Source organism: Rhineura floridana, chromosome 3 (genome assembly GCF_030035675.1).
Source record: "Rhineura floridana isolate rRhiFlo1 chromosome 3, rRhiFlo1.hap2, whole genome shotgun sequence".
In the NCBI taxonomy this organism is placed as follows: Eukaryota; Metazoa; Chordata; class Lepidosauria; order Squamata; family Rhineuridae; genus Rhineura; species Rhineura floridana.
In genome coordinates, this window is record NC_084482.1 from 4,906,584 (window position 1) to 4,921,823 (window position 15,240).

At 46.4% G+C, this 15,240-nt stretch overlaps 1 protein-coding gene across 11 annotated transcripts in view; it reads left to right on the forward strand.

Moving 5' to 3' along the window:
- Window positions 1-15,240, forward strand: part of IQSEC2 (IQ motif and Sec7 domain ArfGEF 2) — a 162,768-nt gene that overhangs the window by 21,761 nt on the left and 125,767 nt on the right. For all 11 annotated transcript variants that reach the window (XM_061614006.1, XM_061614007.1, XM_061614008.1 and 8 more), the window contains exon 2: window positions 5,593-5,622. In XM_061614006.1, the coding sequence (XP_061469990.1) occupies window positions 5,593-5,622 (30 nt within the window). The remainder of the gene's footprint in view (window positions 1-5,592; window positions 5,623-15,240) is intronic.

Here is a 15,240-nt window from a genome sequence, read left to right on the forward strand (position 1 = left end):
TACACATAGTCAGACCCTCTTGAGAGAACTTTTGAGTTGTAAGAAATCCAGCAGTTAGACTGGCATACTTGCCCACCCCTCCCTAAGCAGCTACTTCAGTTGCTGAGCTTCTCTGTATATTTAAGAAGCTTTTGCTCTTGTCAGTTTTGTCTATCTACTCCCTTGAAGTTTAAAGCAATTGCCCTGTGTTCTATTCTCAGTGGATCAGGGGAGCAGTTTCTCCCCCATCTTCTTAAAAACAGTTTGCATAGTTTATTTTTGTTTTTCATATTTACATTTCAACTCGTTTACCTTTGCTACCTTTCAGCAAAGCACCAAAGGCAGCAAAGTACTGTGGGTGTACATTGAGGGCAGCAAAGCACAGCTGTCCTTTCATTGGCTTTTCTCTTGGCCAGACTAGGAGCTAGTGAAATTGCATTTCAGGGCTTACCCCTGCAATTAATTGCTTTCATGGGTGGTCTACTTGCTTGAGCAATGTGACATCAGAGGAGCTACTGAGAAAAGATCACAGTGAGCACTTCTGTGGGCAGGGGGTGTTCAGTAAAGAGACGTGGGGTTGTGGGGGGGGGTTATGCACACACTTAGCCACTGTGGTTTTCTGTGAGCGGTTCCACATTCTGCTACCATGATAAGGCCACTCTTGTGACCAATAATTTAGAAAATCTGAGAAAAATAGTGCCTCCACTGGCCCTTTTGCTACAATCCATGGACTCCAGCCAAAGCCTCTCACTAGTTTGGATGAACCTTCAACTGAGTTGGGAAGGGAAGGGAAGTGCAGCTTCTCAGAGCACAGTTGGCTAAAATAAGAAGTGTCTCCTCTCCCCTCCCCCACCTCTGCCAGTCGTGCTCACTGGTGAATTGCTTGGTAAGGAACAAAAGGGGAAGGCACCCTTTCCCTTCTCCCAGGATTTAGAGCCACTTATTTTTTCCATGTTGAATATTTCCTTATGGGACTGTCTCTGTGTGGTAAGGTGACAATGTACAGCAGTGCACCACACAGGACATGTGATTCTGTGAGGGATGGAGAACCTTTATGCTGTTGAAGGTTGCATTCTCTCTCAGGGATAATATGTTGGGCATTGTAGCTCAGCATTGGGTGAAGCCAGAGCGAAAGGGGGCAGGTGTAGTGGCAAAAGAGGCAGAACATCCCCTTTTCTCTCTCTCTCTTTCTGGCACCCCATTTCCTTCCCCCCTTTGCTATCTACATGAAGATAGGGTGGCAGGTTGCCCCCTGCCCAGATGATGTCATGTGATCAGGAAAACCTCCCCTCCAAATGTCTCTCATGAGGAAGGAATATTTGTGACTCTTTGTGAGATCACAGTTCAATCTCTTAGCCAGAAGCACTTTTACCACAAGGAATGGTGAGGAGAATGCCTCAGATGTTGGTCTTTGGATGCCTCTAAAGGTGGAACCATGGGGCACAGACGGATCTGGCCCATGGGATCCAGACTGCTGGTACCTTGCCCTGTTCAAGAACGATAGAAATGAACAAGAGAAGCTTTGCCATTCCCGTCAACAAAGCTGAAGTGCAGTGATTGTGTCTCATGTTCTCCAGTGTAGACAGTGTTTGAGAGGCCTTGCTTGCTCCTGTGGCCCTCTTTAAAATGGGTGTGGGGACAGAACTGGGGTGTGTACTTGAAGTGTGCCAACTTTTATCCCAGTGTCTCATTGTTCAAGGGATATCACACTGTGCTGTCTTGCACTTGTTTCCTCTTCTCCTTGAAAATGAGTGTGGGCATCACACTAGCATCTGATCTTGATTGGTAGATTAATTATGCACTCAACTGGCACCCCAGATTTCATTTCTGATGCCTGAATGTTCAGTAGAGTTACTACTTGAGAAATGAACTTACAGAGAGAATGTCAAGTAGGCCAAGTAGACTGAAAGTTTCACTTTGCTTGGTCTGTTCAGTTGAGGAGGTGGTGTCACTTGGATTTTCTGCCTCACACGTGAGCATATGAAGTTGTATTACACTGAAGTAAAATCCATGGTCCATGTAGCTCAGTATTGTCTGCTCTGATTAGCAGCAGCTCTTTGGCAGATACCTTTTTCTGTCACTTGCTACCAGATCCTTTTTAAACTGGAGATGCCAGGGATTGAACCTGGGGCCATCTGCATGCAAAATATGTGCTGCAATCATAAGCATGGGTGACTGCTGCATACACTTCACTGACACCTTCAAGGATGCAGCAAGAGTGCCATCAAGGGAGGTGGTATCCTGACTGAGCAGGGCAATAGTTGCTGGAAGGCTGGCTCCCTAAGGGTTCTTTTAGCTCCCTCTTCCTAAATGTTCAACTTTCATTAAGTGAGAGAGAAAAGGCCTAATGAGATGAGATGTTAGAGTACCGTGAACAGATCTCCAGTTTTTAAAATTCTTTAAACAGCTCCAGGGTGGCTGGGGAGAGGTGAACTGAATCAGGACTGTGATGAGGGGAAGGGTGGTATTTAATTCTTTCCACTACTCCATTTCCTTGGTGTAAATCATACCTAGGTGCTATGTGCCCAATAGAGGCAACACTGGGAAAATGTATATTGGGAAAGTTAAATATCTCCCCCCCTTTCCCCCCAGTGCTATAGTTTTGATCCACTCTGCCTCCTCAGCAACTCTTTTAAAAAGGATAAGAGATGGCGGATCCAGTCTTGGATCTCCACTGTGTTGTCTGGTTTGCCCCTAGGTAACTAGCCTTTTTGGTGCAGTAATGTGAGGAAAAAAAATTGCAGGCAGCCTTCTGTTCAGCTGGAAAATGAAGTCAACCTGCTCCCACCTTTCAGTGTTCTACTAATTAGTACAGATGTACAGGGAGGGCTGTTATGCTCATTATGTTTATTCCAATTGTATTCAAATTGTAACTTTATAAAAAGTTGGATGCTACTTGTATTTAGGCTTTTAATAATGATGGGTGAACTTCCCAGAGTTTGATTTGGATTTCCTTTGGTATTTACGAGCTTTATTTCTGAGTATTTGGGAAGAGCTTGTCTGTTTTCAGAGAGTTTTTTCCAGATTGTGATACTGGCACATATTGTATTGTCTCTTGGGAATTGGTTTCACCTCCCCTGCATCCACCCCATAATACCAACCATTGTGAATAGCCACTTGGAAATTCAACTACCCTTCTCCCACAAATCTCAAATACTTGCAAGAACTAGAGAAGGGCTAAGACAGGAGCAGGAAATCTGTGGCCCTTCAGGTGCTGGGCTCCCTCCCTTAATCCTTGATCACTGGCCGTGCTGGCTAGGGCTGATGGGAGCTAGAGCCCAACAATATCTGGAGGGCCACAAGTTCGGTGAGTTAAAACCTGGATAGAATGAGACAATAACCTTATATAGTGTTTGCTTCGATTGGGTAGTGTGCAGTCTTGAAGTTCATAGCAATGAACTTGAGTTTCATTGAGAATAAGCAGTTATTAAATAATTTCTGCATGTGTGCCTACAGAATAGCTGTTTTGTAGCTCAAGTAGTTTTACAGTACTCAGTGGGTTGTATCCATCTAAGTACTTGTGGATCCACTATTGTCATTTGATGCCCAGGTGGCTTTGGTGGTACAAAGTGCCTTCCATCAGCTTCGGCTGGTGGCCTAGCTACATCCCTATCTGGGCAAGGATAGCCTAACATCTGTTGTGTATGCTCTGGTAGCTTCTAGGTTGGATTTCTGCAATGTGTTATATATGGACTTTGACACTGAAGCTGGTGCAGAACTCAGCGGCCAGATTATTGACCGGGACAAGACAGTCAGAACACTTGACACCAGTTCTGGCATGGGTGTACTGGCTGCCAATTAGTTTCCAGGCCAAATTCAAAGTGTTGGTTTTGACCCATAAAGCCTTATGCAGTTCAGGATCCTAATACCTGAAGGACTGCTTCTCTCCTCATGACCCAACCTGGACCCTTCGTTCATCATCTGAGGCCCTTTTCCATGTGCCCCCTCCCAGGGAGACGCGGAGGGTGGAAACACGAGAATGGGCCTTCTCAGTGGTAGCTCCCCATTTGTGGAATGCTCTCCACAGGGAGGCACACTTGGCACCATCATTGTCTGTCTTCAGGCTCTAGGTAAAAACATTTTATTCACCCAGGCCTTTAGAGTGTAATTTTCTGTTTGGCTTTAGTCAGGTGGGGAGGAGTTGGGTTTTGTTTTTATGTGGTCTGAGTATTTAATGATGTTTTTATTCTTGTTTTTATATCTGTTTTTAATATTGTAAGTCACTCTGAGTTTTCAGTTTGGAAAAAAAGCCATTCATAAATGTAATGATAATAAGTCATACCCAGAATAGACCCGTTGAAATCCATGAAATTGAATTAGTCATGTCATTAATTTCAGTAAATCTGCTCTAAGTATAACTAGTTTGATATAACCCATGGAGAGTTTCATCAAGGGTGATAGGCTGACATTAAAGAAGTCCAGGCACTGCCTGGGTGCAGCTTTTGGGAAACACTGAGCACAGGGCTTGCAAAGCCAGCTGGCTGTTGTGCGTTTGGGAAGCGCTGCACAAAGTGCTTTGTAAGCATGTACTCAGCACTTCCCATGTGCCTAGTATAGGGCTCGCAAAGCCTTTGCCCAATGCTGCTGGATGTCGGGCATTTGGGAAGTGTCCTGTGAGGGACTTTGAGATGTGTCAGTCACCTGACATCATTATGTCAAATGATTGATATGTGGGTTATCCCATCCACCTGTCAAAGATTGCCCACAGGGATGGGTGGGTGGTAATACGGATCTAGTCCACTGGGCCTAAAAGGTTGCCTGCTCCTCTTTTATCACTTGCAATGCTATAAAGATGTTCTATTTACCCTAGTGTGTTTGGCTTGCTGATAAAAATTCACTCTTTTTTCCTTAACACTGCTGAATGCTGCTTAGATTTTATGGAGTCTTTGGGCAGGCCAGAAGTCCATGTATGAGATAGCAGTGGAGGGGGATGGATGAGGCTTTGGGGATGGAAGAAATGTTTAAATAGAGAGTAGAATGTAGCCAAGGCAGTCATGGGTTGGGATTTGGTGTAGGGAATAAGGCTGTGCCAAAATTTCACGGAGTTCATTTTCAACATCATAACAAATGGACAGAAATTTTAATGGGGATAATTTTCACAGCTGTTTTGGGGGGAGAGCATGACGTTTTCTCCAAAAGATCAGTACTCCCCTGGGTGGGGGTATCTTTTACTGTGAAGGTTTCCCTCTATGTACAAAACAGGGCTCTGTGTGAGTGAGTGAGTGAGTGAGAGAGAGAGAGAGAGAGAGAGAGAGAGAGAGAGAGAGAGAGAGAGAGAGTTCTTTCACCTCAGCACTGGTAGTGATTGAGGAGCAATAACAGGACCTGGGTGTTCCCATTTACCCCACATTTGTTCCAAAAAGGACCCAATTTTAATACTGATGGGTAAACAGTAACAAAAGACAGACCACCACCTCCTCCCACAACCCCACCAGCAAATCCATCTTTGTCCATGTGTGTCTCATCTCAGGTCAGATCCTAAAGCCTGGGCATGATCTCTTCCTAATACTAAGTACACCTCTTCCAAACCACCACCTTCACCACCCACACTATACCTGCAGTGATCTGAATCTTAACCCTGCAGTGACCTTTGTTTTTTGTTTTGTTTTGCAGGTCGGATGGCGAAAATTCAAGAACTGTCAGGTCAGTTGCACTTTTTAAAAACTTTTCTTATCTTTCCCCTTTTCCCTATAGCTCTTGAAATTAGATTGTCTCTCCCCACTCTGCCCCCCCCATCCTCCTATTGCCCCCATCCCACTCAGAGCCCCTTCTGGTTTGTTACATGTGGTCTCCCTGGATAAGTTTCTGAGTTTGAGTCTTTTCCTCCATGGAGGAGCATCCCTGGATGTGACTTAGATTGAACACACAGTGTGGTAACAAATGGACAGGGCAGAGATGTATAACATTGCCCATGGGATAGGGGATGTTTTTCCTGAGATCAGAGATAAAATGGGGATATAGTAAGATGTGGGATGGTTAAGAAAGCATGATTTGGTTCAAGTTAAATCCCTGCATCAGGTATTGGTATATTACTCTTGAGTAAGGTAAATAATAATGCTAACATTAATGTCAATAAGAATGTACAAAATATCAATAAATCATGTAAATACTCATCAAGCACCTGCTGCTTTACATTTTAACAAGTTAATAAGCTTGATTTCTGTCAGGAACTAAAGCTGACATGACATGTGTGGAAAATGAGGGAGTGAGCAAAATAGAAACAAGAGATCCAAGAGGCTAGGCTAAGGTTGGGCAGGGGGACCCCTTAATATGCTAGTCCCAGCAGGGGGTATACTAGGCCTCCACAATTTGTGGCCCAGCAAGCCAAACTCATGTTGGCACCCATGTATTGTGTGTCCTGCCATGTGCTTGACCATTGCCTTGTTTCTGCTTTCCTGGGCAAGCAAGGAACACAGAAAATTCCCCTAGGAGGCTGCTGTGATTTTTGTGAGCCCTGGGCAAGAGACCTGGGATGCCCACATCTCCCAAGTGCCCCCCGATACATCGATATATGGAAGCTTAGTATTGGCAGGCAGCAGGGGGGGTTGCAGCAGGGCTGGACTGACTAACCTGGGGTTCACTCCTTCTCTCCCAGCACTAGCAGGGACCACCACCACAGTAGTTCTGATACTGGGGAGGGGAGAGCAGGAAGGGGAAGAGAAAGAGAAAGAGAGACCCAGGCCTGCCAGCCCAACTCTACAATGATGAGGCAGGATGGTGGTAGCAGCCACTGCCAGCCTGCCTCCTGACACATGCTCTCTTTCCTTCCTTAGCTGCTGCTCAGTTCTGATTGGGTGATTTTTCCCATGTGCAGAAGGTCTAGAATGGAATTGTCAGGATTGTGAGAGATGCTGACAGGTCTAATGTCAGCAGTTTGTTTTCGGAGTTCCTGCTGCCGATAGGCCCTGTGGCTGGCCCTGGGCTCTGGCAGATGCCCTGCTATGCAAACCAGCTGATGGGCTGTGTTCAGCTTTGTGGGCCCAAGTTGTGCAGGGCTGGAGTACAATAAGGACCATCTCTGGATCAGGCTGTAGGAGATTTTCCATTCAATAAAATCTAGTCTGGTAAAAAATGATATGGATTGGAGCGTCTGTGGGCCTTTGGAGGTGTGGGGTGCAAAGCACTCATCTGTTCTAGTCCCAAGTCCAGCATGGGTGTGTGAGAAGTAGTTAGTGGCTACCATAGAGCTAAGAAAAGAGTAGAATGACAAACAGCCCTCACTTCTTGTTCCCTTTGAAGGCTGCCATTTGGTCATGGGACTATTTTTAATTTGTTTCATTCGTTACATTTGTGCCCCATCTAAGGAACTCAAGAGTGGCATACATGGATTTTCCTGTGCCTCGCTCATTTTATCCTCACAACACCCCTATGAGATAAATTAGCCTGAAAAATAGTGACTGGTCCAAGCCATCCAGTGAGCTTTGTGGCTGAATGGTGAACTAAACCCAGGTCCCATTGGCCCAAGCCTAACATTCTTAACTACTACACCTCTCTGGCCATGAGGTAGGTTGCTTTACCTTTGAATCTTTAAGAGCAAGCCCTTTTTGCCTAGGATGGGTCACTGCTGATATGGTCACATTGACTTGGAAACTGGATGAGTCAGTAAAGTTGCATTGGGCCTGGGATCTCTTACTGGCTGCTCCTGTAGCAAAAAGATTAGGATTGCTGACTGTAACTACTTACAGACCAAGATGAAGGAGGGGACGCACAATATGAAGAATAGAAACACTGGTCTGTAGGCATTCCACAATGTATTTTTATCTTCTCCCTGCTTGCATTTCCAGCAATATAGAATTCTTTTGTACCATAAAGGGTTTTGGTAACGTTATCCCTGTGGCTTTCAGATTATGTCTATATTTTCCCAGCTGCAGTTTGGTTTCGTAAGAGCTATTTTGTGTCAGCTAGTGCTGACAATATTCCTTCGAGGGGGTGGGAGTTTACAGGTGGAGCCCGGCATGATGGTGACAATTCCAGTTACCAGTTTTGTGAATTGTTCAGAATACTGGGGAAGCCTTTTGAGTACCAGCATGGAAGCAAAAGCGTCTTCCGGTATTCAAAACACCAGGATCTGATTCTTCACTTTGCTGTTGACTTAGTCATGCAGATAACATCATAATTCTATGACAATATCTGCACTTGGGAGTGGGGGGAGCATTTACACATCTAGACTGTCAGATCTGTGGGGCAAAGCTGTCCTTCATTGTTTATCTGTGCCACATCTCCCACAAGATCTGAGCTCCCTGATTGGTGAGGATCTCCAAGTACTTGAATGACCAACTGTATTAATGACTAAATTGGTAGGCTTTCAGCTGTTCTCTTGTAAAAGAAAAATACGTCTGGGAAATGTAATACATATATAATCAGCAACAGCTATATTCACACTTGCTGTGTGTGTGGTGTTCGTGCATGCATAACAGGAGTAATTACTTTCTTGATTAACTAGGGGAAATATTTCTTTCTGTTCCAAGCTTAGGAAGTTTTCTGGACTGGAGTAAGTGCAGGAAAGTGACTGCTTAGGCTCTTGGATTCAGTTGTCAAATTTTAGACGTGTGTGTGTGTGTGTGTGTGTGTGTGTGAGAGAGAGAGAGAGAGAGAGAGAGAGAGAGAGAGAGAGAGAGAGAACAGCTAGATAGGGATGGGGTGAAGTTGTGGATGAAAAGTGAAGCCAAAATGACTTGGGGCTGCTTTCTTCAGTTCTGGCAGGGAAGCAATATCATGGCTGTTCTTTCCCCAGGGTTCTCGACTCCAGAATCCTAAAGGAGCTAGCAACTAAGAAACCTCTCTGGTTTGCTTTAATTATATTTAGAGGATACTCAAATATATTACTCTTCCCTTGGGGGGGGCTTAATAAGATAATATTTAGGAATTCCTCCTTGTAAGAATGAGGATTCTGTGTTTTAATCTGTGGCCCATTGGGAATGGGTCCTGGTCAGTTCAGGATACCAGGTTTTCTGGTGCAGAGAGGATCTAGCAGCTGATGGGAACAGAGGGGTTCAGAAGGTTTAGAAATATCTGTAAGGCAGGGGTGGTTAAACTTTTTGGTCTTGAGGACAGTGTTACCACCTTTCAACCCCTCTACAGGGGCTGCATGCCAGTGGTTGGCATAGGCACCCACTACTGGCCTCTGTATGTACACATCACACACAGATCAGCATACCTCTCACATATATGCCAGGATGTCCATACACATCAGAGCATGCACATCTGTGCACACATCACATTCAGGAAATGCACATACAGTGTAAGGGCTCATCTACACTATATGCATTGAGCAGGAGGTTGGACTTGATGGCCTTATAGACCCCTTCCAACTCTACTGATTCTATGATCTGTGATACTTGAAAACTGAGTTAATAGTCTTTCTGGGAATTGTGGGCTGGGGTGGGGTAGTGATGGGCATCTCTGAAGGAATCCCCAGTTCCTTCACCAAACTTCAATTCCCAGGATTCTTTGGGGGAAAGCCATGACAGTTAAAAATGGTATAGAATCTATATTAACTTTGTAGTGTAGATGGGCTCTTAGGGCATGTGAATCATGATCCTCAAGATAGTTTAGCAGGGATCTAGTTTATTCTGACTCTCCAGAGATGGAGGTGTGTCGTTTTCCCATTTCCACTGGAGTGATGGCAGTTCGTGCTCTCTCCCAGCCCCCTGCTGTAGATGTAAGTTGCTTCCAGATGGAGGCTTTTGCATGTGACAGGTGCACTGACTCAGTGCACTTAACACCCGCAATCCATATGTGTGGACTCCCTGTGCTGTTTGCAGCTTGCCTAAACGGACGAGCAGGATTGGTGTTTGTAGCACAGCAACAGGAGTACCAAACTCCTTTCTCCTCTGCACTTGCTGACAGTGCTTCAGCGAAATCTCCCCTTCTCCTCACCTCTCCAGCAAAATGACAGGAGGCATTTTGGTGCCTGAGGTAGAAAATCAACATGGCATCTCTCCACCCCACCCCCCACCCTCAGTACACCACTACGTAACATGGGTCACAGTCCACTGGGATGTTCTCATGCACAGTCTTCACTAAAATACAGTGCAGCTGCCCAAGAGCATAGTTCTGGTCCATCTCCTGCTCTGCCACCTCCTTGTTGTGCCTCTTGGGGAGTCTGTAGAGGCTCACACCCCTGCAGGGGGCCTCTCTTAACCCCTAGAGCCTCCAGGGCCTGCTGCTGCTGCTTCTCCTTGCTGTGTGCTGTCACCGTCTATCCGCTGGAGGGTTTCTGAACATGTGAGGAGTAGCAAAACTGAGGAGGTAGAGCAGTGTCTTCCCCACGCCTTGCACTCTCCCTCTGGGTGACTGTTTGGGTTGGGCCCAGAGGAGGCAAGCAAGTGGATAGTCTGTGGGCACTTCAGTTAGGAAGAGATGTGTCCATTCGGGGGGGGGGACTAAAGATATCTTGCTGAAGGACCCTCTAAAAACTAGAGCCGTTATTGGTGCCGCGCTAGGATGGCCAGGTGAAAAAGAGGACAGGGATCCTGCACCTGTATCCACAAGTGTAGCTTGCATTACCAGCGTCATGGTGGGACCATCTCTGTCTTCCCTGCCTCCTGTTTAGGACTGCAGTTGTTGGAGTCAGCGTCCTCTTCACCTCGCTATAACCTTTTCTTGCACATCTTTCAAGTCATGCCCTTGCCTGGCATTTATTTGTTTATTTAGACTGCAGCTGTGTGCATTCTCTCCTGTTCTACTCAGATGTAAGACCTACTGAGTTCCATGGGACTTACTTCCAGCTAAGTGTGTATAAGGTTGCAGCCTTTTGTTGCAAAAGATCATAATGGGACAGTATTCCCTCACCCTATGACACAGTCTTGTAAACAAGTCCCCCAAAGTTACTAGTCTTCAAAAATATCTATTTTCACCCTGCTAATTATCCCCACCCCCCAAAACAAATTGGCATGGGGAGGAGGGCGTGAGGACATGAGGGGTTTTGGTGACATCATGGGGATGGTAGCCAGTCAGCTCTGTGCAAAGGTGGCTTATACTACAAATTTGCAATTTTTAAAAGAAAATCTTTGGCCAGAGCTTGACTGTAAAGAGAAAAGTTATGTTTGGATTGAATACAGTAATGGCACTTCTAGAGTGGGCCACTACCCTAAAATATTTCACCTGTCCCCACCCACAATTATTTTATTTAAGAGAGTTGGCTGGAGGGAGGTATTTCTTCCAGTGGGATATACGCACATTTATTTTGTCCCAATGTTGCCTCTGGTGAAACAAGTTTGGGAAACAGAAGAAGCTGTAAAACCTCTTTTTTCTCTCCTTTTTACAGGGAAAGTGAGATGAATGTTACTCATGCTGTTTTTACCTCTAAAGCAGCCAAGCAGCCATTAAGGACCAAATTAGACTTCATTTTGGTAACATGTTTAATGGCATGTTTGAGATTCTTTTTCTTTCCAAATAGCAACCATGTGGACAATCTGCATCAGGATTGCCTCCCCCCAAGCTATTATTTGCAGCAAGTAGCAGCTCAGGAAGGGGTGATTTTCAGTAGGAAAAACAGTGGTTTGGGGGCATGGTTCTGATCTGGATCATCTATGGCTGCTTTTTGTAAACAAAAAGGCATGGGGAATCCCAAGAATGGGATTCAAACATGCCGTTAAAATACCATCTAACCCTCTGAAAATACTATCTGTCTCCAGTTTGTAGCAAGTGTGGTAAAAATACCAGTGTTGGAGCCATGGCAGGAGAGATTTCGCTTTGCATCTTCTTTTGTAATATTGTGTCAACATCACGATTGCACTGCATTGTTGCACAGAGCTGTTTCCAACTGTGGATGCTTTATTGCAGTGCTGCAGTCATCCCATGTTCCAATGCAACAGCAGGAGAGCATGATTGGACTGACATATTACTTTTCATCAGAAAAAGTTCAGACATTGTGACAGAACTTTGCAAGAAATCTGCAATGTGACAGGACCATATTTTCACAGGGTGGCTTCAAAAAGACAGGTTTTTTGCACGGTTATCTGCTGCAGAAAATTTATGAGAATGTTGTGCTGTCCACACTACATCCCACAATATGCCATTGTTCAATGCTCTGCTCTCTAAAAAATAATAAATCTTAGGTGGATTGTACCTTGATAAAGAGATGCAAACCTTTTCGGTGGTTGGTCTGGACAGAGGCTACACTCTGTGCACTGTCCCTCCTCCTAGGCCATGTCCTGTGTCGTCTTTGTGCATTAGCAGAGCAAGGGCTGGCTTATACCTTTGCGCCATTGCCAGTTGCCACCCTTGCCTGAACAAAGCACCCTGGAGAAGCTCTTCTTCCACTTAACCTGGGACACTTGTGTGTGTTGCAGAGGCTGGAGACAGGGTGGTGGTGGTGGGGAGAAGCAGCAATCCTTTCATTTTACACAGAACTTCCAGGAAGTTGGAGAGCCACATATATCCCTGCCTTCTGAGAAAACCTGTGCGAAGTGTAGGATCGTTTATGTGGAGTGCTTTCTTCAACCCCCCACACCCTTCAGTTGGAGGCAGTGGCAGGTGGGCAGTGAATTGAGGAGGGGGACTCAAATCCTCACTCAGGGAGCCTGTCACTTATGAAGGAAGTAGCTGGCACAGCTCCTACTCTGTCAGTAGGAGGATGAGACCCTGGTAGTGGAGGGGGCAGGGCCTATTTCTCTTGCTAGAGGAGGAGCAGCTGCAGACTGCCTCCCTAATGTCTGGGGTGGTGGATGCGTGAGAGCAGGTGTCAGTCCCCTCTCATTTTGCCGTCCCACCACATCCACTGCCTGAGGTGGGAGGTGCCATCCTGCACCGCCCTGGGTCCATTGCAGCTGTGCGTCCATTCACTATGGACCCCTTGCTGATTTCTGGTGGCAAAAGCCAGACTTTGCGGTCACATGTTTTGCCCCCTTTTTTGTGAAACTGGGAGCAGTTTTACAAATTCAGTGGTTATTTTAAAGAAGAAGAAGCCACCCAGAGCCCATAATTCTGGCTGGAGGAATCACAGACCACTACAGTGCCTTCGCCCAGCTCTGGTCATAATTTCTATAGAGCTTGTGTTGATGAAGTCCCCTTCTCTGCCACCCTTAATGGAACACACAGTCTGCTTCCTGACCTTTGACTCATAACAGGTCAGCTTTTGATTATGACCAGATGTTATCAAGAACCAGAGCTTGGAAAAGTTACTTTTGTGAACTACAGCTCTCATCAGCCCCAGCCAGCATGGCCACTGGATTGGGCTGATGGGAGTTGTAGTTCAAAAAAGTAACTTTTCCAAGCTCTGTCAAGAAGCACCTTTCCTATCTTCCTTATACCACAGTGGGACAGAAATTTGATGGCAGGTGGGCTTCCTTGTACGGCTGCTGTGTCATGACAGCAATAGGGTGACATGGTGACTACCCAGGAACAGCATGTGATCAGACTTGCCTGGCCTTGTGTTCTTTGCAATTTATTTGTGGGAAAGCCGCGGTAGCATTTTGTGCTGCGATGGCATTTGGTGAGAACACTGCTGCACAACGTGACTTTATTGCAGAACAGGAAGCTCTGAGGTGATTTCTGCCACCTGTGCCCAAAGGATTGAGCCCGATACATTGAGACAGGGGGAAAAAGGAATTGGTCTGTCTTGGCTGTCACTGCTTCAGCACCTACAAAGCGCCAGCAACGCATGTTTGAACAGGAGTTTAATGGACTTGCAGCATGCCCAAGCCTGCATCATTAGCTAAAAGCCTGTCCTTGCTGGGAACTTTGCCAGGGATTTGGAGTGGAGAGAATACATAGGAAGGAGACGTTTGAAGGAGTTTAGCAGGCAACGTCCCTGAAGGTGCAGAAGGCAGTGTCTGGATGGCTGGGACCCGAGTTTGAGCGAGTTTGAGCTTTTCAAGGATGCATGGCTGGTGCCAAAACCCAGTAAGGGCAAGGAACTGCTTAGCCCCGGTGGATATCAGAATGGCTAGCCAAGCCTAAGGCCTGGCCTGGTTCCTTAATCAGCTTCTGCCCATTGCTTTCCCAGAACTGAAAGACGAGCTTGGAGAGGTGGAACATGGGATCAGAGGAAACTGCCTTATACTAGATCAGGCCCATCTAGTTAAGTATTGTCCACAGTGACTGGCAGCAGCTCTCCAAGGTTTTAGGGAGGGGGCACTCCCAGCCCTATCTTGAGATGCCGGGGATTGAACCTGGGAACTTCAGCATGCAAAGCAGGTGCTCTGCCACAGAACTATGGCCCTTTCCAAAGGTGAATTAACTGTTGTGGAATTGACCAAGTGACAAACGTTTTGGGGTAGGACCAGTATTTTGGCATGTACTCTTGCCCACAAAATTCTAGAGTTAATCCTGCTGGAGGAGGACAAGGTACTAGACCAAAAGTCAAAGTTCAGTCCTCACTCCACTCTCTTCTCCATTTCTTTTTGCACCATTTTCCTCCTCAGCGAGCTCTGCAACCCTCAACTCATTCTCTCCAGCTCCCCGTCTTTTGTGTGCATTAGTGAGAGGGAGGGAGAAGGGGCTGAAGTTTCTCCCAATTACATAACATTCCCGTGGTGCTTGGTGGAAGAGGGGAGGGAGCTGTTACCAGCACCTTGTTGTCATGGTCCCCACCCCATCTGTTACAATCGCAGAGCCCCAATGAGCTGCCTGCACATGCCGCCTTCCTCAGTGGCAGCACAGAGTTGGTGGCTGACTTGGGAGACAAGAAGCTGTAGGTTGTTTGGGAGAGAAGCAGGCTCTTGTGACCAACGCACCCTGAACTCCAAATAGTTTCCCCACCCCTTGGATGAAGAGCTGTGATTCTGACCTCTGGGGTCCCTTGTGTTAGAGTTAGGGGGAGATTGAGGGCTGGGAGCCAGGACTCCCTAGGATGCACCCTCAGTCAGGAGCATGGCTGGTGTTGCTAAGTGAGTGCTTGGGCATGCCAACTGCAAGGCTAATGTAGCGGCAGGTTGCTAGGATATATTCGGGTGGACGGGAGGGGGTGTTGGGAGATGACAGTTCGGAGGAGGGGGAGTGACAACATGCAGGGCTGCTGCCAGGAAAAGTTACTATAGCAACCAGAAACATACACAGCAGCAACTTTCCAACAGCTGTTTCCATGGCAAGCACCACATTTTTGGCTCAGGTGGCAAAGATCAGCACACACACACACCCCGGTGTGTGGGCAGCTGATGTTACAGGGCACCCTGAGCCCAATGCTGAGATGCAGCTGTTTCTGGGGAAGAACACATTGCTGTTGTTTGTGTCTATTTGGGATGCCAAACATACTCCTGTCATGATTGAGAACTGCAGTAGATTCAGGGCAACCTGAATAGTGTTTTCTGGCAGGGA